General features: G+C 44.3%; 1 protein-coding gene across 1 annotated transcript in view; it reads left to right on the top strand.

The window, feature by feature from the left end:
- The first annotated feature begins 278 nt into the window (after positions 1 to 278).
- eif2s2 (eukaryotic translation initiation factor 2, subunit 2 beta) overlaps positions 279 to 24,961 on the top strand; it is a 57,625-nt gene continuing 32,942 nt past the window's right edge. Inside the window, exons 1-5 of the mRNA XM_070896411.1 lie at positions 279 to 441; positions 10,698 to 10,881; positions 17,652 to 17,746; positions 21,408 to 21,543; positions 23,019 to 23,119. Coding sequence (XP_070752512.1) covers positions 427 to 441; positions 10,698 to 10,881; positions 17,652 to 17,746; positions 21,408 to 21,543; positions 23,019 to 23,119 — 531 coding nt within the window. The 5' untranslated portion in view covers positions 279 to 426. The remainder of the gene's footprint in view (positions 442 to 10,697; positions 10,882 to 17,651; positions 17,747 to 21,407; positions 21,544 to 23,018; positions 23,120 to 24,961) is intronic.

Genomic DNA, 24,961 nt, shown 5'->3' with positions numbered 1-24,961 from the left:
ACTATGCTATCGTTCCCGATTCCAGGGCAGTCGTCGAGGCTCTTGCTGATTCACAGCACTCACAGAAAGACTACAACAACCAAGAGCCAACAGGGCAGCAGCCGCCTGCGCAGTAATGCTGGGCCAGGTGCGCAGGCGCAGGCGAGGCCGGGTGATGCAATGAACGCCGTCGGCTCGAGCGAGCCGCCGTGACGTGAATTGACAGGCAGCGAGGCCGACCAACCAGCGTTGAGGAGTGGCGTGCGGCTGGCCAATGGCGAGTGCAGAGAGGCGGGAGCTGGCCACACCGAGTGCGGGCGCGGGCGGGCGGCACGTTCTTTAGCGGTGACAGGAGGCGGCGGGCGGTGAGCGAGGGAGCGGCGGCTAAAGCCCAAAGACCCTTCCCAACCCCGGCACCCGAGCCAAGGACGAGTTTGCCCAGCCGCCATGTCTGGAGATGAGGTCGGTTTTTGGGGCTTTCGCGCTGCTGTTGAATGCAGACAAGGCCTCGGGCTTTATTTGCTGTGGGGACCCGCGTGTGCGAGCCGGCGGCCGGGCGCAGGGGTAGGGGAGGAGCTGGGAGTGGCGTGGTGGAGGCCTGAGGCCTAGCCAGCCCGCTGCTCCCTCACACACACACTCGCCGCATTTCTAATGCTTTTGCCACATTTTGGTTTCTTCAACCTGCTGTGTTTGCCATCCTTCCCCATCAGTACTTTTTGCTGGGCTTTCAGTTTCAGAGGTTCCTTCCTCCCCGCTGCTCACAGGGTCGAAAGAAACGAAGAACTCGCATTTATATAGCGCCTTTCACCACCTCAGGACGTCCCAAATTGCTTTACAGCCAATGAAGTACTTTTTTGAAGTGTCATCACTGTTGTAATGTAGGAAACGCTGTTTACACACAGCCAGATCCCACAAACAGCAATGTGATAATGACTGGATAACATGTTTTAGTCATGTTGGTTGAGGGATAAATATTGGCCAGGACACTGGGGACAACCCCCCCTGTTCTTAAAGTAATGGCCGTGGGATCTTTTGTGTCCACCTGAGAGCAGACGGGGCCTCAGTTTAACGTCTCATCCGAAAGACGGCACCTCCGACAGTGCAGCACTCCCTCAGTACTGCACTTGGAGTGTTGGTCTTAATTTTGTGCTCAAGTCTCTGGAGTGGGGCTAGAACCCACTTCTGATTCTGGGCTACCCACTGAGCCACAGCTATCACTGGTCCTGTCCTTGCCCTAATGTCTGGCAGTGGCCCTGGACTAGAGAGCCCAGAGATTGAGTTCAAATTCCACTGAGGGCAAATTCTGGAATTTATATTCAATAAACCTGGTGGGCTGGAAGAAAAAGGAACCGTAAAAGATACTGGATTAGCCTAAAAGCCCTTGAGGGAAGGGAACCTGGAGGTGGCCTTCAATGCCCTCTGAAACTCCCAATTTTTCAAGAAGACATCCCACTACCATCTTTTTGGAGCAATTTCCTCCCTAAATCTCTCTGCCTCTCCTCCTTTAAGACACTCCTTAAAACCTACTTCTTTGGCCAACTTTTGGTCACCTGTTCTAATACAGGTATCACCTTATGTGGCTTGGAGTAAAAAACCAATGTTGTGTCCTGTGGAGCACCTTGGGATGTTTTACTATATTAAAGGCGCTATATAAATACAAGTTGTTGTTGGAACTCGGGGATTGGGCAGTAAATATCTTGGGAACAAATTTTTTAAAACTTTTTTCCAGCAGGCTTAAGCATCCTGTATCATGTTCTTACTCCCTGTAGCCAATTGTAGCACTTGGAACAAGTGCTTCAGGTCAAATTGGCTAACAGCACAGATCAAGATTCAATCTGCTTTGGATGTCACGGGAACCATAATTTTGTTTTAGAAAGACATTTCAATTTTCTCCTTTTCCTGCAATGTAAATACTGTAGAAAAGGAAACATCTTTTTCCGCTACTAGAAAGTATCTTTCCTAATCCTGTGATCCATATATATGCAGATCTATTTAGGAACAAAAAAGTGAAAATTTGCACCTTTCACAATCTTGGGATTGTCTAAAATGTGAAGTAATTTTGAAGTGCAGTTACTGTTGTAATGCAAGGAAATGCAGCAGCCAATTTATGCACAGTAAGGTCCCACAAATATTCATCAGTTTAATCATCAAGGCTGCTTACTTCATACAAGCTTATATCTGCTGCCCACATCCTAACTCACGCCAAGTCCTGCTCACCCATCATTGGCTCCTGGTCTGGCAACAGCTCAAATTGAAAATTCTCATCCTTATTTTCTAACCTCCTTGAGTCCTACAATCCTCCGAGATCTCTGAGCTCCTCCAATTCTGGCTTCTTGCACATCCCGTATTTTAATTGTTCCACCATTGGTGGCTGTGCTTTCACGTGCCAAGGCCCTAATCTCTGGAATTCCTTCCCTAAACCTCTCTGCCTCTTTACCTCTCTCTCTTCCTTTAACTTGCTCCTTAAACCGTACGTCTTTGACCAAGCTTTTGGTCATTTGCCCTAATAGCTCCTTGTGTGGCTCGGTGTCAAATTTTGTTTGAAATCACTCCTGTGAAGCGTTTGGGACATACGTTAAAGGCGCTAGATAAATTCAGGTTATTGTTAGTGATGGTGGCTGAAGATAAAATATGAGCCTTGACACTAAGAACTCTCCCGCTCTTTGAATTGTGCCATGGGATCTTTTACATTCACATGAGCGGCTCAAACGGAGCATCACTTTCACATCTCATTTGAACGACGGCTCCTCCAACAGTGCAGTACTCCCTCATTACAGCACTAAAGTGTCAATCTGGATTAGGCACTCGAGTCTTTGAAATGGGCTTGAACTCTCAACTTTCCAGACTCCGAGGCGAGCGTGCTACCACTGAGCCAAGGCCAGAACCTGAATGTGGTTGTGTAAGGTTGTTGATAGAGACAATCATACGGGCTCCTTGGTTTTTCCCATTCCTCTCATGACCAGTAGTCTCTAAATGTGAGACTGACAGACCTGTGTTTGCGTAACTTAGCACTCATAACAGTTGGGGATGAATTTGGCTGCGAAAATCCTCTTATGCCTTGAAATCATGGCATCATAAGGATCCTACTGAGTCATATTTATTGGTTGCATTGTTCTGAAACAGTGGGAGACTCCGAAGAAACTTTGTACTTTGCAGATTTATTTCTGCTTACTTTCCAAGTTCAGAAAGATTGGGATTGGTTCGAGGTGAAAAGGCTTGACTCTCAAGGATATATCTTTGATATCAGCAGTCGAATTTCAAATTACAGATAGGGACTCATCCAAATGCAGACTCCTGAAGTTTATTGAACATGCACTCCTGACCGGCCTCCCATGTTCCATCCTCTAAGGGGATGAAGTATAAAAGCAGAGAAGTCCTGCTACAGCTGTACAGGGTAGTGGTGAGGCCACACCTGGAGTATTGCTTACAGTTTTGGTCTCTGTATTTAAGGAAGGATATACTTGCATTGGAGGCTGTTCAGAGAAGGTTCACTAGGTTGATTCTGCAGATGAGGGGGTTGACTTATGAAGATAGGTTGAGTGGATTGGACCTATACACATTGGAGCTCAGAAGAATGAGAGGTGATCTTATCAAGACATACAAGATAATGAGGGGGCTCGACAAGGTGGATGCAGAGAGGATATTTCCATTCATAGGGGAAACTAAAACTAGGGGACATAGTCTCCGAATAAGGGGCCACCCATTTAAAACTGAGATGAGGAGGAATTTCTTCTCTGAGGGTTGTAAATCTGTGGAATTCTCTGCTCCAGAGAGCTGTGGAGGCTGGGTCATTGAATATATTTAAGGTGGAGATAGACAGGTTTTTGAGCGGTAAGGGAGTCTAGGGTTATGCGGAGCAGGCAGGGAAGTGGAGCCAAGTCCTTGATCAGATCAGCCATGATATTAAATAGCAGAGCAGGTTCGAGGGGTCAAATGGTCTACTCCTGCTCCTATTATGTTCTTATGTAAACTTGAGGTCATCCAAAACTTTGCCAAGTCGCACCAAGTCCCGTTCGCTCATCACTGATCTACATTGGTTCCCAGTTAAGAGATGCCTCGATTTTAAAATTCTCATCATTATTTTCAAATCCTTCCATGGCCTTGTCCCTCCTTAACTCTAATCTCATCCAGCCCTGTAATCCCCCGAGAACTGTACTCCACCTATTCTGGCGTTTTGAATATCCCGGATTTTAATTGCTCCACTATTGGCGGCCGTGCCTTCAGCTGCTTAGGTCCTAAGCTCTGGAATCCCCTCCGCCTCTCTACCTTTTTTTTCCTTCTTTAAGATGCTCCTTAAAACCTTCCTCTTCGACCAAGCTTTTAGTCATCTGACCTGACATCATCATGTATGGCTTGATGTAAAAAGAAAAATTTCTGTGAAGCACCTTGGGACGTTTTATTATGTTAAAGGCACTATACATGTATAAATATATGTTGTCCCCGCATCGTTACCTCTGAAGTTTCCCAAGGATCTATCTTTGGCCCCCTCCTATTTCTCATGTCTTCAGATAATGTCGCCATAGAGATAACGTCTCATCCAAAAAGTGACATCTCCGACAGTGCAGCAGTCCCTTAGTCCTGCACTGGATTGTCAGTCTAGATTTTTCAGCTCAAGTCTATGGTGATGACACTCAGCTCTACCTCATTAGCACCTCCCTCAACCCATTCACTGCCTCTGTTGTCACACTGCTTGTCTGACATCTAGTCCTGGATGGGCCAGAATTTCCTCCGATTAAATATTGGGAAGTTTTCACCACAAACTCAGTTCCTTCGCTTTCCTGGCCGGCTAACTATCTTCCACCCTCCATAAACTTGGGTTCATCCAAAACTGCTGCTCGTATCAGAACTCACACTAAACCATCACCCCCTGTGTTCGCTCATCAACAGTGGATCCTAGTCCACCAACGCTGCAATTTTAAACATTCTCACCTTGCGTTCAAACCCCTCCATGGCCTCACCCCTCCCGATCTCTGAAACTTCCTCCTGCCCTACAACCCTCCGAGAATTCTGTTTCTCCAACTCTGCCCTTTTGTGCCTTTTCTTTTGCTTCACCGTTGATGGCAATGCCTTCAGCTGTCCATGCTTCAGCTCTGGACTTCTCTCCCGAAACTTCTCCCCCGCTCCATCTCTCTCCTTTAAGACATTCCTTAAAACCTACCTATGTACTGACCAAGGTTTTGGTTACCCAACCCAATACCTGTATCTCTTCCTTTGGCTCATTGTCAAAATTTGTTTGATAAACCTATGAAGCACCTTAAGAAGCTTACATTGTACAACATTAAAGGCGCTGTATAAATGCTAGTTAATGCATGTTGCATTATTATCTTCCCTTTAGTGTTTTTTTAATTTGTCGCAATTCCTTCCTTCAGCTCATCAAACAAAACAAATAACTGGTGTGCAAGCATTTGTGTTTTTAAAATGGACAAATTTGTCACAAATTCAGAAAATCTTTTCTTCATTTTTCATGAAGATTGTTGCCTTAATTTGTATTCTAATGGAGAATTTCAAGTTTAAGGAGGTTTTCAGTTGTGTTTAATGTCGTCTGCAGTGCACAGGGGTACCAATGGAGTAGTGTGTTCCGCACTATAAATTTCAGCCAGTGAAGACAGTGACAGTGATCCTCTGCTGCCACTCAAGTGCCCATTCTTCTTCTGTGAGCCTAAACACTTGAGTTCTAGTACACCATTTGGCTAATAGGGGCATCACAGCTGTGCTTGGTGATCAATCCTAATAGTATCTAGATTCACTTGATAGCACGCTTGCCTGAGTCATGACCACATTATCCAGGCTGACCTTCACTGCAGTACTGAGGGAGTGCTGCACTGTCGGCACTCCCAACTCTTGGCAGTGCTGTTAAACTGAAGCCCGTTTCTGCTTGTTCCATTAGTTCAGGTTAATTTAAGATGCCATGGCACTATTCAAAGAAGAGCAGTGAGTTCTCTGGCTTTGGAGGAAGTACAATGATGTATGTTTACCAGAATGATATCCGCTCTCCAGGGGTTAAATTACGAAGAGAGATAACACAAACTAGTGTGCATTCCTCAGAATTTAGAAGATTTGGGGTGATTTGATCAAAATTTTCAAGATATTAAGGGGAACGGATAGGGTAAATAGAGAGAAACTATTCCCGCTGGTTAGGGATTCTAGAACTAGGGGGCATAGTTTAAAAACTACAGACAGACCTTTCAGGAGTGAAATTAGGAAACCCGTCTACACACAAAAAGGGTGGTAGAAGTTTGGAACTCTCTTCCGCAAATGGCAATTGATGCTGGGTAAATTGTTACTTTTGAATCTGAGATCGATAGGTTTTTGTTAACTGAAGGCATATGGGCCAAAGGGTCACAGATCAGCCATGATTTCATTGAATGGCGGAAGACTTGAGGGGCTAATTGGCCTGTTCCTATGTATCCTAGACCAGGGGTTCTCAGCGAGGTGTCCCCGATTTCAGGTGGTCTGCCAGTTGATTTGTCCTATCGCTATACAGAAGAGACTACTGATGAGGGGAATAGTCTGAGCGATACAAAGACTACATGCAGTCAATTCAGGTTCTTGCTGTTGGATACCATTTGTTTGGTTGGACAAGTCCCTTTGAGTGTCACGAATTTTTACAGCAGTATTTATATTGGTAATTAAAAAAAAATCCAGCCTTTTTGCTTTCACGTTCAAAAACCACTCACTACTTTTAACTCTTAAATAAAATAGTGGGAGTTATAACTTCTCTTCTGGGGGATTAAAACTTGAGATGTGGGCCAGGTAATCGGAGTTAGTCCGGTGTTGTGTGGCCCAAGGTAGCGCATGCCTTCCTTTCAACCCTTATGGCGTATAAAAGTAAGGAAGTCCTACTGCAACTGTTAGTGAGACCACACCTGGAGTACTGCGTACAGTATTGGTCTCCTTATTTAAGGAAGGATATATGCATTCGAAGCACTTCAGAGAAGGTTCACAAGGTTGATTCCTGAGATGAAGGGGTTGTCATATGAAGAAAAGTTGGTCATTGGACTTTAGAAGTCTGAGGCTTATTGAAGCATGTAAGATTCTGAGGGGGCTTGACAAGGTAGATGCAGAGAAGATGTTTCCTCTCGTGGGGATCTAGAACTAGGGGGCATAGTCTCAGAATAAAGGGTCGCCCATTTAAAACTGAAATGAGGAGGAATTTATTCTTATGTTCTTATGAATTTCTTCTGAGGGTCGTGAGTCTTTGGAATTCTCTGCCCCAGAGAGCTGTGGAGGCTGGATCATTAAATATATTTAAGGTGGAGATAGACAGATTTTTGAATGATAAGGGATTGGAGGGTTATGGGGAAAGGGCGGGGAAGTGGAGTTGTGACGAAAATCAGATCAGTCATGATCTTATTGAATGGCTGAGCAGGCTCGAGGCGCCAAATGGCCTACTCCTGCTCCTTTTTCTTATGTTCTTTTCTTACCCCTTGTGCGGCTTATCCCTATGTTGGTTGGAAGTTGTTCACGTGTTTGAAAATAAACTCTTTTTTCTCTGGTGTTTGAGAAGAGGAGGGTGCGCCATCAGTGGAGCGCGTGCGCGTGCCAAGTGACCGTGGGGTGGGTGGGTTGGGGTGGGGAGAGGAAGAGACTTTCCCATCTCTGGGCCTGCGGTAAGGCCGTAATAATCTGGATTCGGTGCAACTGCTTCAGCATCTTCAGTCTGAGTTAATAGTTGAAGGCTTTATCGTGATTTTTGGTTCTCACCAGCAACAAGTTTCATATTAAGTAAAACAAAAATATGTGCTAATTGTATAACTAATTTTTATACAGAAAAGCTGCTCGTGTTGGGTTACAGGGGGTCCGCAGAATTTCTATAACACGGGAGGGGGTACCTCGGAAGCCAAATGGTTGAGAATCCTTGACAACATTCTCTAACTACCGCCAAAAACCGATTTGCAGCTTTTGTTAGAGTTTTGAATATTAAGGGAATCAAGGGATATGGGGATAGTGCAGGAAAGTGCAGTGGAAGTAGAAGATCAGCCATGGTCTTACTGAATGGTGGAGCAAGCTTGAGGGGCTGAATGCCTTACTCCTATTTCTTATGTTCTTATTCATGTTGCTGCATTTTTGGGGATTTTCCCATGCATGAGTTGCAGTTGCCTCTAAATAACAGTCACGGCACTTCAAAGCATTTAGCATTTACAGGACCTCCCTAATACTGCTAAGCCAAAAGCCTCCTGCTTAGTTTTTAGCTGTTACAGATCCAGGGCTGCTTCACCCACAGACTCTTTCCCCTCCCCCCCCTCCCCTCTCAATGCTCCCAGTCCTCCAAGACTCCAGGAACTTTTCCCCAGTCCTTCCATACTTTAACTTTCCTCCCTAACCCGTTTCAACGCTGTGAATGCACGGTAAGATAGTATGCAAGATGTACCGATTGGGGGTTATAGCGAATCATAGAATGATACAGCACGGAACAATTCAGTCCATTATTCCTGTGCCGGCTCTTTGGTAGAGTTGTCCAATTAATCCCATCCCCACCTACCCTTTCAAGCAGTACATTCCAGATCACAGCATCTGGCTGTCTTTACAAAAAGGTTGCCTCATGTCACCTCTGGTTCTTTTGCCAATCCCTTTAAATCTGTGTCCTCGGTCCCGAGGTTCCCGGATTTTGGACATCACTCCTGTATTGAATCTGTATCCACCACCCTATCAAGCCGTACATTCCAAATCCTAATCATTTGTTGCATAAAAACCTTTCCTCTGGTTCTTTTACCAATCTGTTCCTTCTGGTTAGTGACCTTTCAGCCATTGGAAAGTTTCTCTATTTACTCTATCTAAACCCTTCATGTTTTTAAACACCTCTATCAAATCTCATCTTGGCTATCTCTTCTCCAAGGAGAACAACCCTAGCTTCTCTAGTCTATCCAAGTAACTGTAATCCCTCATTCCTGGAACTATTTTGTAAATATTTTCTGTACCCTCTCCAAAGCTGCCTTGCTCTTTCAAGTGTGGTGCCCAGAATTGGGGACAATACTCCAGCTAGGGCAGAACTAGTGTTTTATTTCGGTTCAGCATAACTTCCTGGCTTTTGTACTCTATGGTTCTATTTATAAAGCCCAGGATCCCAAATGCTTTATGAACTGCTTTGTTAACCTGTCCTACTACCTTCAAAGATTTGTGTACAAACACCCCCAGGTCTCTGTTCTTGCACCCCCTTTAAACTTGTACCATGTAGTGTGTACAGTCTCTCCTCATTCTTCCTACAGAATGTATCACCCCTCACTTCTGCATTGAATTTCATCTGCCCTGTATCCCCAAGTCCAATTCACTAATGTATATCAAAAACAGCAGTGGTCCTAGTACTGAACCTTGGGGAACTCCACTGTACACCTCTCCAGTCCGAAAAACAGCCATTCACCACAACTATTTTTTTATTCCTTAGCCCATTTTGTATTCTGCTACTGCCCCTTTTAACTCATGGGCTTCAATTTTGCTAACTAGCCTAATATGTGGTACTTTATCAAATGTCTTTTGAAAGTCCATATACACAACTGCACTGTCCTCATCCACCCCGTTATCTCATCAAAAAACTCAAATCAAGTTCGTCAAACTTAATTTGTCTTTAACAAATCAGTGCATGCTCTCCTTGATTAGTCATTTCTTGTCCAAGTGGCTGTTAATTTTCTCCCGGATTATTGTTTCTTAAAGCTTCCCCATTACTAATATTAAACTGACTGGACTGTGATTGCCAGGTTTATCTTCCCTTTTTTGAACAAGGGTGTACCATGTGCAATCCTCCTAATTGGCGCCAACCCTGTATCAAGGGAGGATTGGAAGATTGTAGCCAGCACCTCTGCAATTTCTAACCTTGCTTCCCTCAGCAACCTAGGATGTATCTCATCCGGACCGGGTGACTTATCCACTTTAAGTACTGCCAGCCTTTCTAGTACCTCCTCTTTATGCATTTGTATTTCATCCAGTGTCCCAGCAACCTCCTCGTTTACCATAGCTTTGGCAAAGTCCTCTTGCTTTGTAAGCACCGATGTGAAATACTCATTCGTTACCTCTGCCTCCACTAACCGGTCTCCATTTTGGTCCCTAATCGGTCCCAGTGCTCCACTGACAACCCTTTTACTGTTAATATTTCTATAGAATACCTTTAGATTCCCTTTTATGTTAGCTGCCGATCTATTGTCATGCTGTCTCTTTGCACCTCATTTCCTTTTTCACTTCTCTGCACTTTTAACATTCACCCTGATTCTTCTTTGTATTATCAAGCTGACATCTGTCATACACCTTTTTCTCTTTTATTCTACCCTCTAACTCCTTCGTCATCCAGGGAGCTCTGGCTTTGGTTGCCCTCCCTTTCCCCTTTGTAGGAATGTATCTAGACTGTACCCAAACCCTCACCTCTTTAAAGGCCACCCATTGCTCCATTACATTTCAGCCTGCCAGTCTTTGGATTTCAATTTAACCGGGCCAGATCCCAACTCAATTTGCTAAAATTAGCCCTCCTCCAGTTAAGTATTGGTCCCAGTTGGTCAAATTTATCAGTATAACCTGACTCCACCATAAGTTTAAATAGACATTTAAGAAAAAACTATTATCTGCTCAAGTACAAAATAGCATGGATCTTTTGCAGGAGCACAGCGTTCGTTTGTAGCTCAAGCTAGATTTAATTTATTTTTAATTTCTGAGAACGGATCATCTAATTTTTAAATTTGCTAACTGTATCTGAGACCTTGAATGACCCAATACCTGTTATCTCCCTCGAACAGATGATTTTCGATCCCACTATGACCAAGAAGAAGAAGAAAAAGAAGAAGCCTTTCATGCTGGAAGAAGATGGCACCGAACAGCAGGTAGAGGAAGCGCCTGCGACAGAGGCCAAGGAAGCTGTAATAGCTGAGACCGTCGAGGAGAAGGTTCCGGAGGCAGACGAAGAGGACAACAAGAAGAAAGGTAGGTTAATTCCTCTTAACCCAGTATTCAAAGTTATTTAAAAAAATTTAACTGGAATTCAGTTTGTAAAGTCTAATTGGACACTAGAGAGGAGCAAAACTGATTTGAATTTTGAGTGTCTCTTTTTGAAGGGTGTATATTTACTGCAGATTTAACCTTGCTTTGTAGCTGTGCTGAAGTTTCAGTATAGCTCCAGAGCTGGGGTCCTGTCAGTATCGAGGAGCAATGCGAGATCCCTGAATGGGGTGGCTACATTAGACACAACAGATTCAATAAAGTCGTCATCAGGTCCCTTGGACATCCTGGACAACTTTTAAACTCACACCCCAGCTATTTAAATGTACTGAAAATATTGGCCCTCAAGCCCTTCCTCTCCGAATATTTCAGCTTTAATGGCTTGGGATAGAACTCCACTCATGCTTACGAGCATGTATGCGCCGAACGCCCTGCTGGGCAGGAGGGTTTAAGATGAAGTCGGTCAGCATAAGCAAGGCATCGTCCTGTTGGAACCTGTACTGCAGCTACTGGGCTCGGACCACTAAAAGAGCACATGTGGGAGGCACCGTATTTTGAATTCATATAAAAATGCTTAAAAGACTACGGCCTAGAAATTGGCCTCCTTAGCGCCCTGTTATTGCCTCCAGGAGGCGATAGCGGTGCGCTAACGACTGAACGGCCGGGCGTGGTGAGATGAACGACTCCCGCTAACTTGGCTGGGAGGTTTGTGGCGGCGGTAAAATGTTGCGCCACGATTTCCTGCACCCGGAGATCGTAACATCATTGTCTTGTGCATCGCCCCGGACCGGAACTTCAGTCCCGACCCCTACAGCATCGCCGGGCGAAAACACTGACAGCTGCAGGAGGCTTTGTTCGAGAGGCCGGGAGCTTTGGGACGGACGTTAAAGGGGAGGTTGCCGAGATAAGTAGAAAAATTTCTAAAATGTTTTTTATTTACATTTTTTAATTCTCCTGGGCTGCGATCGATCAGCCCAGCACTCTGCCAGATCGAGGCTGCCGTCGGGGACCAGCTCACTGGGCCCAGTGCAGCGATGGTCCTTCCCTTTAAGGGAGGAAAGGAGCCTCGGATCCATTATGTAGTGCTTCATCACTAATGCCCCGCCTGCACCCTTTCGCACTCGAAGGAAGTGGCGCTCTTGATTTAATGCTCCACTTCCTTTCTTGAGCGCAAACACCGAATTTATGGAAAGCTGAAAATCATTAACACCTGGTGCTAATTTTTTCAACTTTCAAAAGTTAGCGTCCCAAATGTGACAACACGTTGTCCTTTGTTCTCTCACCGCAAGAGAGTGACTCGTAGCACTTGCAGTGTTTTCCCTTGAACCAGTGCTGTGATTGTTGCTGTGCAGTGGATCGAATTGTGAACAGATAACTCGACCCCAATGGTACACCCATCTGACTTGTTTTGAGAAAAATCAAGCTTTGCATAATTATGGCTTCAAGAGGATATTAAGAGGCTCTATTTTCTATTCAGAACAGCCAGGCTCTGTAACTCCTCAGTCTTGCAACATGTCTTTAATTCCTTCAGAATCTGTTGTAGATTTCATAGCTTTTTTTTAATGAAAAAGAGCCGTTCACTGCAATTTCTTTGAGCTGTAATCTGCTATCCATTAGTTATCAGGTTAAAATTTCCTTTCATGCCCATGGAATTTTTTTCTGTTCAGAACAGTGATGACATACAATCTGCTTTGTTACTGGGCTGAATGTCTAGTCAGCTTACTGATCTTTTGAAAGGCCGGGTGCTTCCTGGAGATTTGAGATGAAAGCCAAATTGTCTGACCAGCAGTATTTTCTGCATTCACTTTTTGTGTGGTTCTATTTAAATATTCCATGAAGCAATGCGGTGGAGTAACAAAAGTACTTGCACAGCTTTATCTGGCCCCATTCACCTGGTACATGTCCAGTCGTCCAATTCTTTATAAATCTATAGTGGTGGTACAGTCTCTTGTCAAGTAATAGCCTCTGAGGTTCTAACCTTGGAGACCCCTGACATTGCTCCATTTAACATTGGAAGAAATCATGCTGAGCTTCGTATGGTGTACACAGACCTTTTAATCACAAAATTGCATAATAAATAGCTTGGTCGAGTAGGATTGATGCCCAACCAAAACCTCAGGTTGTCACATGGATTTAAGGAAAAGTATAGCAGGTATTGTTGCCCAGACACACACTCATTGCAACACCTAGTGAAAGCAGTTCTGTTGTGTGATGGGGCTGGTTCTATGAATTTGCTCCATTTACGCAGTGGGGTGCATTCAGAGCATTGGTAGCAACACACGTTACTGCAAGTACAGCTGTTCAAAGATCACACACATACACCTCAAGTTTCTGGTCACAAACTTTCTGGGATGTCCGTCGTATAGCCCAGCAAGATAAAAGATCACATCACTGGCCGTGTGAGTGCACTGAGAGCTGCACCCGCCAGTGCCCAGCATGGCCAGGGATGCCTTTTATTGGCTTTCGGGATCTCGCATCATGAGTTGAGTCTTGCTTCATTTGGATGCAGTAGCTTTGCAAAGTACTGCAATATAATGACGGCAAAATAAGTTGCAGTCAGAAACTCATATACCAGTGCTGGGAAACTTAAAAAGTAAATGCAGAAACCTTTTTGACTTCTGGTCAAACATTGGTTTAATCTTTATAAACCCAGTGCAATCTTTATAAACCCAGTGCTTTACTGATTATGCGTCTTGTGTTGATGTCAAATGGAGAAATTTTATTTCATTCATGACTTCACGCGCAGATATTAATAAGGATAGTCTGTAAAACCACATGGTTCTACCTGGGTCCAGACTTGTAGGAAAACACACAATAATTCTTTTAAGCACATCTCTGCTTGTAAATGTCTTCCTAAAGAGTCAATGTGTTGTAACAGCTCACCTAGTTTCTTATTTAACTTCTACGAGTATCTATTGACACAGAAGAGTGGTAATAGCATAACTAAGAAAATAAAATGTTACCTCATCTGTCTAGTATCCTAACTCTCCCACTGTGGCAGCCAACTGTATCTTGGAACAACCCCATTGTTTTTGTCTCTACTGTTCTGCCTGGCTGATCTTTCATCACGGAGTAAAGAAGGCCTTTCTAATATCTGGCAGTGAATCCTCGAAGTTAGCATCCCTTCGAAGTAATTTCTCGGAAGTGTTGAACATCAGTGGAAACGCACGGCATAGATAAAGGACCCAATCCGTAGTTGACTCCATAATGCTAGGAGGTGGTAGGTTTTCATTTAAAGCGAAGGGAAGCAATATCAAATATGGATTGGCATAGAAAATCAATTAAAAAAAAAAAAAATAAACGTTCAGCAAAACATAAATCACATAGGATTGCATAATTATGTTAGGGGTCAAATTTTGAAACTGGTGGGGATAGAGATGGGTGGGTGAGTTGAGTATTTTTCCCCAGACCAATGGCCAAGATCTATAATGTGTGCTTTATATCAAGAGTGTCCAAACCACTGCTCTCGAGCCCTGTTTGCACTTGGATTCCTAGTTCGCTGCTTTGTCCCCATTGAATTTTGTGGGCCTGGAGGGTTGCTGAGTTATTAGCTATGTTCCCTAATTAGTAAATAAGTCTTATATCAAAATGCTACAATATAGTTGTATCAGCAACTTTTAATATGGATTGAAACTTTATATAAAGAAACATAGAAGATAGGTGCAGGAGTAGGCCATTCGGCCCTTCGAGCCTGCACCACCATTTGATAAGATCATTCCCTCAGTAGCCCTTTCCTGCTTTCTCTCCATACCCCTTGATTCCCTTAGCCGTAAGAGCCATATCTAACTCCGTCTTGAATATATCCAATGAACTGGCATCAACAAATCTCTGCGGCAGGGAATTCCACAGGTTAATAACTCCGAGTGAAGAAGTTTCTCCTCATCTCAGTCCTAAATGGCCTACCCCTTATCCTAAGACTGTGTCCCCTGGTTCTGGACATCCCCAACATCGGGGACATTCTACCCGTACCTAATCTGTCCCGTCCCATCAGAATCTTGTATGTTTCTATGAGATCCCCTCTCATCCTTCTAAACTCCAGTGTATAAAGGCCCAGTTGATCCAGTCTCTCCTCATATGTCAGTCCTGTCATCCGGGAATCAGTCTGGTGAACCTTCGCTGCACTCCCTCAATAGCAAGAATGTCCTTCCTCAGATTAGGAGACCCAAACTGAACACAATATTCCAGGTGAGGCCTCACCAAGGCCCTGTACAACTGCAGTAAGACCTCCCTGCTCCAATACTCTCTCGCCTTCTCTCTCTCTTTCTCTCTCTCTCTCTCTCTCTCTCTCTCTCTCTCTCTCTCTCTCTCTCTCTCGCCTTCCCTCGCCCAAGAAAGACTGGATCAGCTGGGCTGGTATTCATTGGAGCTCAGAAGAATGAGGGGATCTCATAGAAACGTGTAAAATTCTGACGGGTTTAGACAGGTTAGATGCAGGAAGAATGCTCCCAATGTTGGGGAAGTCCAGAACCAGTGGTCATGGTCTAAGGATAAGGGGTAAGCCATTTAGGACTGAGATGAGGACAAACTTCTTCACCCAGAGAGTGGTGAACCTGTGGAATTCTCTCCCACAGAAAGTTAGAGGGCAATTCACTAAATATATTCAAAAAGGAGTTAAATGTAGCCCTTACTACTAGTGGGATCAAGGGGTATGGCGAGAAAGCAGGAATGGGGTACTGAAGTTGCATGTTCAGCCATGAACTCATTGAATGGCGGTGCAGGCTTTAAGGGCCGAATGGCCTACTCCTGCACCCATTTTCTATGTTTCTATGGCCCCAAGTTTCCACACGCGGCAAAACAGGTGCCCCTCCGAGCTGGGCGCCCGTTTTTCGCACGAAAACGGCGCCTGAAAAAAAAGCTCTGTTTTCGAGCGCTTTGCAGCTCGATGTCAGCTTGGCGCGGCGCCCAGGGGGCGGAGCCTACCACTCGCGCCGATTTTGTAAGTAGGAGGGGGCGGGTACCATTTAAATGAGTTTTTTTCGTGCCGGCAACCCTGTGCGTGCGCGTTGGAGCGTTCGCGCACGCGCAGTGTGAAGGAAACATTGGCACTCGGCCATTTTTGTAGTTCTTTGTAGCTGTTCAATTTTTTAAAATTTTTAATAAAACCACATTGCTCTTCCGTGATCAGCAGTGAGGCTTCTTGCAGCAGTGAGAAGGCTGCAGGAAGCCTCAGAAGTTGAGGCAGCTGTTTCCCGACGGGCCCGACCGACGGCAGGGCCCCCCCCCAGCCGTCGGGAACGGCTGCCTCAACCTCTGATGCTTCCTGCAGCCTTCTCACTGCCTGCCCCCCGCTGCCGTCGGTCAGGCCCTCACTGCCCCCTCCCCCCCGCCGTCGGGAACGGCTGCCTCAACTTCTGATGCTTCCTGCAGCCTTCTCACTGCCTGCCCCCCGCTGCCGTCGGTCAGGCCCTCACTGCCCCCTCCCCCCCGCCGTCGGGAACGGCTGCCTCAACTTCTGATGCTTCCTGCAGCCTTCTCACTGCCTGCCCCCCGCTGCCGTCGGTCGGGCCCTCACTGCCCCCCCCCCCCCCCCCCCCAGCCGTCGGGAACGGCTGCCTCAACTTGTGAGGCTTCCTGCAGCCTTCGCCCTGCCTGAAGCACTTTCACACAGGTAGGAACATGGTTTATTTAATCTTTTCTTTGCTTATTTTTATTCAGGTTGGAATTATTTGTACAAGTATAACTAAGGATTTATTGTAGAATGTAATGACTTCCCTTCTCTTTCCCCCCCCCCCCCCCCCCCCCCCCCCCACCTCGTTCTCGACGCCTGATTTTTTAAAGTGTAGACAAGGTGTTTTCAGGCCTACAAAAATCTTCACTTGCTCCATTCTAAGTTAGTTTGGAGTACGTTTTCACTGTGGAAACTTTCAAATCAGGCGTCAGTGGCCGGACACGCCCCCTTTTGAAAAAAAATTCTGTTCAAAAGTGAAACTGTTCTACTACATGACTAGAACTGCAGAAAACTTAAATGTGGAGAATTGCGATTTCTAAGATACTCCGTTCTCCACCAGTTGCTCCTAAAAATCGGGAGCAAATCATGTGGAAACTTGGGGCCATAGTTTCTATACTCAAATCCCCTAGCTATGAAGGCCAACATACCTTTTACCGCTTTTACCGCCTGCTGTACCTGTATGCCAACTTTCAATGACTGATGAACCATGACACCCAGGTCTCGTTGCACCTCCTCTTTTCCTAATCTGCCACCATTCAGATAATATATGGTCCGCATCCAGGTATCCCATGGGGAGCCTTTGGCATCTCTGCTTTAAATGTAAAGTTAGTTCCCTATAAAGATATATCTCTCTCTCTCTCTCTCTCTCTCTCTCTCTCTCTCTCTCTCATTCACCTTCATTGATCAGGTATCGAGTAAAACTCAACCTGTCGTTTTGTCCTTTCTACCACTCTCCCCATCCCTTTTCCCTGCCCTTGTACTTGCTTAAAATCTGTTACATCACTCACTACTTGTTCTGATGAAAGGTCATCAACTTTTAAGGTTAACTCTGTTTCTCTCTCCACAGATGCTGCCTAACCTGCTCTGTATTTGCAGCATTTTCTGTTTTTATTTATGTGGAAAAGCTGCTGTTGGGCAGTAGTATTTAGTTGCCAAGAAATGTTTCAGGATTCGATATTTATTCTGCCACAAATATTTCCTTAGTTATTTGCTTTGCTGGGTGAAAAAGCCAAGATTCAGCTCACTGATTTACAGTGAGGGTGAAAAGTTCAAATTATTACGGATTTTTTTTCTCTCTTAATCATAGATGCAACAGATGATTTAGATGACTTGGACTTCTTCAATCAGAAGAAGAAGAAGAAAAAGCCCAAGAAAGCCTTTGATATTGATGATGGTGTAAAGGTTAGTTTTAAGGGTACATGAGGGGTTCAGTGAGTTGACCCTTTGGGCCTCGTGAAAGTCCTTTCCAACCTTTCTACTTTGTAAACCAAAAAGCGCTATCTCCTAATGCCACCCCAAACTTAGAAGTTGCTATGTGTTTATAGGTGGATATCTTATTTGTCAGGGGCTGGGGGTAATGCCTACTTAAATAAATGTATTCATTAGATGTGGGCGTCTCTGGCAAAGCCAGCATTTATTGTCCATCCCCCAATTGCCCTTGAGAAGATGGTAGTGAGCTGCCTTCTTGAACCGCTGCAATTCGTGTGGCGAAGGTACTCCCACAGTGCTGTTCGGTAGGGAGCCTGTTGTTGTCCACTTGGAGTCTGCTCCATTTGAGTTACAGTGGTAATGAGCATAAGTATGAGGTTTCTCCACAGGGAGGGTGGGAAAGCCAGAAGATTGGCCTACTAGTGGTCAGTTGCAGACTGAAATTGTTTTGGTCCTCTTGGCTACATCATATTCTCTTTGGGGGATGGAAGGGAAAGAGAGAATATCCATTTAAAAATGGACTGGATGTTCAATTTTCTCTCCTTTTGAAAGTTATATTTTATTCTGATTTCGGTGCCTTTCTTTCGGAATAGAGGCCAGACTATGGAGAGGGTGCAGAAGAGAGTCACTAAGACGATAACCAAGAGGAGATGCTGCAGCTATAAGGAGAGACCTGAGAAACTGGGGCTCTTTTCAATAGGGCAAAGAAAGTTAAGAGGGGATCTAATGGAGGTGTCCTCAACAATTCTGATGGAGAGGGGGTGGTGAATCAGTAACTAGAGGGCATAAATTTATAGCAAAGAAATGAAGAGAGAGGTCTTTATAAAAAAAAAAATACCCAAAATCATAGACAGTCCCTCAAAATCGAGGAAGACTTGCTTCCACTCTAAAAGTGAGTTCTCCCGAAATGGAGATGAATTCATAATAGCTTCTCAAAGGGAATTAGATAAATATTTGGAGAAGAAAAATTATGGGAGGGGAGGGTGGGAAGAAAGCAGAGTAATGGAACCAAATAGAAAGCTGGTATAGCTATGATGGGACGAATGGTGGCCTCCTGTGCTTTAGAATTGTATGAATCTACGGTATGAACAGTTTTGTTTTGTACCCACTAAAAGTTTCTGTACTGTATTTTTGAGAATCGACATTTGCAGTTTATTTTATGAAGCCATCATATGTTTTGATTGCTTGGCACTTCCCATGAGGAGCAGTTGATGATTTGCAGTCTCTTGGCATGGTTGTGTTTGGGTTGTGAGCAATCCTAGTTGAAGACTTGAAGTGATTTGCTGCTTGTTTTGGGGGTTAAGATCTGGGGGAAACGAGGGGGTCCTGCCTGGTGATGGCCCAGCTGATTGGAGTCGTTGTGTTTGCATTCAATGGGTGGGTCACAGTTAATTGATCCTCATCCCCACAGGAGGTGGTTTAGGGTGGGGGAGTGAGGTATGTGTCGAGTGAGACTGCTTGGGATTTCCCAGTTTGAGGCAGAGGTCAAATGTCACTAATGTAGATGGGGATTATATACAGGTATCTGAACTAAGTACAGATCAGTTCCACCAGTGTTTTAGATGGCTTATTAAAGGGGATTTCCAAAGACTGAGATTAGACATTTTACTACTTGAAACGGTTGGTGTTTTATTGGCACATTATTCACTTCTGTTGCTGAGATAAAGGCTCCCCCTTTAATCAGGAAATTCAATACACAAGAGAACTTTACAGCTGATTAAATAGAAGGCATTCTCCATGAGTTGATTGCCATCCTCCTTTCTGGCGGATGGGGAAGAAAGAAATGAATATAAAACATGCAGCATTCTGAGAAATGTGTGTCATTTCATTCTGCATCCTGGCACAATCTCTCCCAAGAAGTTCCAGTTGAAAATCTTTTAACTTTGCTGACAAAATGATAAAAATGAATGTTGTGGGATAAAATACTCTTCTATCAAATCTTGAATTTCACTCCAATGGGATTATAATGTGCCCTTTCTTCTTCCAAGTGTAAACTCCCATTAAAATTCTAGGATAAGTCACGTCAAGACCTGAATTGTTCTGCTTCAACATTTTTAAAAATTTGTTCCTGGGATGTGGATATCACTGGCAAGGCCAGCATTTATTGCCCATCCCTAATTGTCTTAGGAAGGTGGTGAGCCACCTTCTTGAACCGCTGCAGTCTGTGTGGTGAAGGTACTCCCATAGTGTTGTAAGGGAGGGAGTTCCAGGATTGTGACCCAGCAACCGTGAAGGAATGGCAATATATTTCCAAGTCAGGATAGTTTTAACTTGGGGGTGGTGGTGTTCCCATGCACCTGCTGCCCTTATCCTTCTAGGTGGTGGAGGTTGCGGGTTTGGGAGGTGCTGCCAAAGAAGCCTTGGCGAGTTGCTGCAGTGTATCCAGTAGATGGTCACACTGCAGCCACAGTGCGCCAGTGGTGGAAGGAGTGAATGTTTAAGGTGGTGGATGGGGTGCCAACCAAGCGGGCTGCTTTGTCCTAGATGGTGTTGAGCTTCTTGAGTGTTGTTGGAGCTGCATTCATCCAGACAAGTGTGTGTGTGTGTCTTCAAGGCCTTGACAAGGGCGACGAGAGGCGATGTAGGGCTGATAACTAATGTCAGTAACTTGAGTGGATTTATTATTGGAATGATTGGTGAAAGCTGAGCCAATCTGTTAGAGGAGACCTTGTAGATTTATGAGGGATAAAAGGTTAAATCCAGAACATTTCTTCAAATTTAATTCATAACAGTAGGGCAAAGGGGTGCAGGTTTAAGATTGGCATATTTAGGAGTTGATTTATGGGAGTTCTTCACAAAGTGTGATCAACAGATGAAATGGACATCTGGGTAGGGTAGCAAAGACAAAACACACATCATTTCAAAAGCAGTTGAGTGCTGTGTTGAAGAGGCTGAAGGCTTTTTTCTGGATGGACGTGAGCTAGGCTGAGACCAAATTATATTCTCATCTATACCTAAATGGTCTTGAAAGGGCCATGCATGAAATGAGTTGATAGGGATTGCAGGTACACAGTGCAAATGGTCCATCTTTCTCCAAGCAACAAGGGTACTAGTGGGATGTGGAAATTTCACAATGTTAGGAATCTTTTCTGAAGTTGAGGTTGGGACAGAGTAGTGGCAGCTTTACTATGCATCCAATTTGTGCTATACTTGACTTGATCTGCACCGTTTTTTTCTTTTTTTGCTCACTACGTTATATTCTTCCTCCTTTTGATGTCTTCCTCATACCATTCCACGATCCAGAGGGTGGGCAGTAGGATTGCGCTCAGTCCTCCGAGTGTGCCAACTGGTAGGAGGGTCTCCAGATTGGGTTGCCATCCAGTATCTCTTCCCTCGTGGAGAAAAGACTGGCCATTTCTGGCACCACGTCTGCTCCCAGCGGTTTGGGAGAGCAGAGCATGTTCTGTGATGCTCACAATCATAATGCTGTGCCTTTTGAATGTAGTGTTCTGGTTGCATGCAAGACTGTTGCCCAACAGGCTCATATTAGTCACAGGTGTTTCCAGATATTTTTATCCTCATAAACTGAGTGAGGTTATGATTCTTTTTATTTAAAAAAAAACTGTTAAAAGCTTGAACCGGTGGGTTTTCTCTACAATAGTGTAAAGTGTGTCTCTTACTTTGGCGTTGTTAGGATTTGAAGATTGAAAGTGAGGTGACTGAGCCGGGAGAGGGTGACGATGACGCCTTTGACATGAGCATGATGAAGAAGAAGAAACCAAAAGCTGTAACCTTCGAGGACGAGGAATTAAACGAAAGGACAGATGGCAGTGAGTATTTGATTAGCAGAAGCTGGCCACCTGTGGTTTCACCTGCACTGGCGGAGGGCAGTGGGTGAAGTACAAATGTGTTGGATCGAAGTGAGTAGGGAGTGCAATGGGTAAATGCAAACATAGTCCGAGTGCCTCGGAGAGAGGGGTTATCTCGGGGGCACTGACACTCTAAACTTAGCATGTGCAACATTGGTGATAGCCTGGGTGTAGGCCACGCTGGGAAACTCTGGGGGGAAAAGAGCTGTCGTATGCAGTTTGCCTCTGTTGTATGAATTATTTTTATAGGCTTTGTCAAACTCTTTTATTTAGTACTGCTGCAGGACATGGACATGTACAGTTACAGGTATTAATGATGTCTATATTCCTGTATTTATGGAACCAGATTTTGGAGATCAAAGTCAATCCGTGCAGCTGTCATCTCTCATTTTTTTCAGATTAAAAGCCCTCCAGGGCATCCAGTGAAACGTCTAAGAGTAGACCTGCTTAATGATAACTTTGAGGGATATAGAAGGACAGAACTGAAATACATTAACTTATTTGGGGATATTGAGAATGGGAGTAACAGATTAAAAATTTTGCCTGTAAATTATTTTGCTGGAGATCTCTACAGATTTTTCACATTACCGTTGCAGTAAGTTTTGTTTAAAGCTGTGGCTCCACATGTGGTTTGAAGCTCATGACCGCTCTGCTACGCCAAGCCAAAAGTGAGTTTGTGCTTTAAATATCGGGAACCTAGTACACTGTTCCCTTTTGGTTTGGTTTTTCCTCCCAGAGGCGGCGCTTTTGCTGCATGCAGGTCCGTAGGCATTGACCAGACCTCGTCCGAGTGGCCACACTTTGTCTGCCAGTGGCTGGCAGCAAATTCCATTGACCGTGAAGGACATCACAGCCGGAGTCGACAGTCTTCCTGCTTAACATCCCCACACACATGGAATTACATGGAATGTTACAACACAGGAACGGGCCATTTGACCCAGTAGGTCTATGCTCCACATGTGCCTACTCCAGTCCTACTTCATTTGGCTCTGATTACCTAGCTTAGCACAGGTGGGGATTGAACCCAGATATGTATGAATGTTGGCTTTTAGCATGCCTTCTACTGAAATTAGGGCAACAATAGCCTGCCTTGTGTGTCAAATAACATGTGGAAAAGTAGTTTCAAACTGAATTTACTAGTTTAACAAACTGCATATTAAAAAAAAATTAATCTGCACAGATGCCCTGTAAAATATATTTACAAACCAAACGATCGTGTTATACTTTGAAACCTTTGCCCATAGGTACAGGGAAATCTGCTATGGGATCCCCTGAGTGAAATTATGAGCATAAGGGGAACAAATGGAAGTGCAAACATTCCTTCCAGTCATCTTCCATCATTTTGTAGGCTGGCACATTTCTCACATTTCACAAACTTGTGCGTGTTTGTATGTGTAGCTGCATCTGGTCCTTCCTAATATGATTTATTTCTGCAGTACTTGATGATGATGAAAGCAAAAGGGATGATGGTATTACTTTCTCCTCTCAGAGTGGCCCAGCCTGGGCAGGATCAGAACGAGATTACACTTACGATGAGGTAAAAATACAAATCACTTATGTATGCACTGATGCGTGCTCGCTGTCTCTTGTCGTCTTCTCTCACTCTTTTCTCTTTCCCTATCTTTGTCTCCATGCCCAACTCAAACTCCTGAAATTGGTGGAATGAAGAGTAGAAAGGAATATTTCTCCAGCAAAGGTCCCTACAGATACTGTTGAGACGATGTGTTTTTTTAATTCTCGACTTATATTTTCCTTTGCTTCCCTGTACTGTGGCAGAAAGTGTGGCCCCTACATCACCTCGTATGTTCAAGCAGTTTCCCATTCAAGTCCTGAGACTGCACTACAACGTTGTACGTGTATTAATGATGAATGTATCAAGTAAAGATATATATATTCTGTCAAAATAATGGCAGTAACCATCTCTCCTCACTCCTCGTTTGTAATCCTCCAGACAGACTTTCGCCATGCTCACGTCACTGAAACCACACTGGTCAAAGTGTCCAGTGGCATCTTCTGTGGCAGGGGCTGTGGTTCACTGTCGATTCTCAACAACTATACTGCTGTAATTTCTGCCCTCCCCAGTACAGTCAATCTCCATGACCCTGTTCTTTCGTGGTTCGACTTCTATCTGTCCTACCGAAACATCACATCACACCAACTTGTTTTTCCTCCTCGGCTCACCATTACCTCTAGCATACCACAGAATTTCATCATTTACTTGCCAATTGTGGCAGATATGGCACAGTTCTGTCTTGTTTTGGTTTAGTAGCTGTCCCTTTAAATCCGGCACCGTGCATACAAAGAGACCTGTGCTGCCCAATTCTGTATTGTTACAGATGTGTAGTTGCCATTATTTTCTAATAATGCATCTCGGCCTCAACATTACTATCACTGACATTTCTCTGTTTCGCATGCTAATTGGGGGAAGTTTTTTGCTGTTGCCTCCTGCCTTTCCTACTTTGCAACAGTGACTACACTTCAAAAAGTTCTTAATTGGCTGTAAAGCACTTTGGGACATCTGGTGGTCGTGAAAGGCAAGTCTTTCTCTCTTTTTTGCCCATTAGTGCAGGCTGTATTTGAAACCACGTTGCAGAAGTGTAAGTGTCAAATCCACAGATCTTTCCAGTCTTGTGACTGCTCTTAATAGAACAATGTATATTTTATTTCTAAAATAAGGGCGAGCAGCTCTCCTGGCACATGATTGAAATATTGTCTCAATTTTAGTAACTTTGTGGGGATTGTGCCCTACTTTATGCCCTTATGGATATGTGTGCGTATCTATGGACATATACAGAGAAATGCACATTATTGCCACTCTTCACACAATTAAGCAGTCCAGCCTTTTTCTGTTTGTCATTTGCTCTCGCTGTGGTGGATAAGGTACCTTACTGTTACTTTTTTCTCTTCAGCAATTGTTGCAGTAGTTGTCTGATTGGTAAGTTTAGTCAAAATAAAAAGATCTGTTAACAGTGCAACATCTCCCGTGAGTTTCCACATTTGCCATGTGTGATGTGGCTTTCTGTCTGACCGGTACAGAAACACCCATGGGCTGTAAAATCCTGGTATATGAGCAGCAACAAATCACTTGCCCTAACCATTGGTTCCCAACTGACTGACAAATTTGTAAAAGGAGCATATCTATACATGGCCATTTCATTTACAAAATAAAATAACTTGTATTTAAAAAAAAATGTTGATCTCTGTAATGTAAATGTACAGCTTGTTTTTAGTATTTAGTTGGCCAGTTTTTAAACAGTGCTGGCAGTGCATCTCATAGCTTGGCCTAAAAGTTTAGACCAAAGAACAAAACCTGGATGTTATTTCAGGGGATAGAATTTTTTGCCATGTGTAGCCAGCAGTTTTATGTCATTCTGCTCTG

The sequence above is a fragment of the Pristiophorus japonicus genome, chromosome 12 (assembly GCF_044704955.1).
Source record: "Pristiophorus japonicus isolate sPriJap1 chromosome 12, sPriJap1.hap1, whole genome shotgun sequence".
Lineage (NCBI taxonomy): Eukaryota > Metazoa > Chordata > Chondrichthyes > Pristiophoridae > Pristiophorus > Pristiophorus japonicus.
The sequence above is the reverse complement of the archived record's forward strand: the minus strand, read 5'-3'. Positions and strand labels throughout refer to the sequence as shown.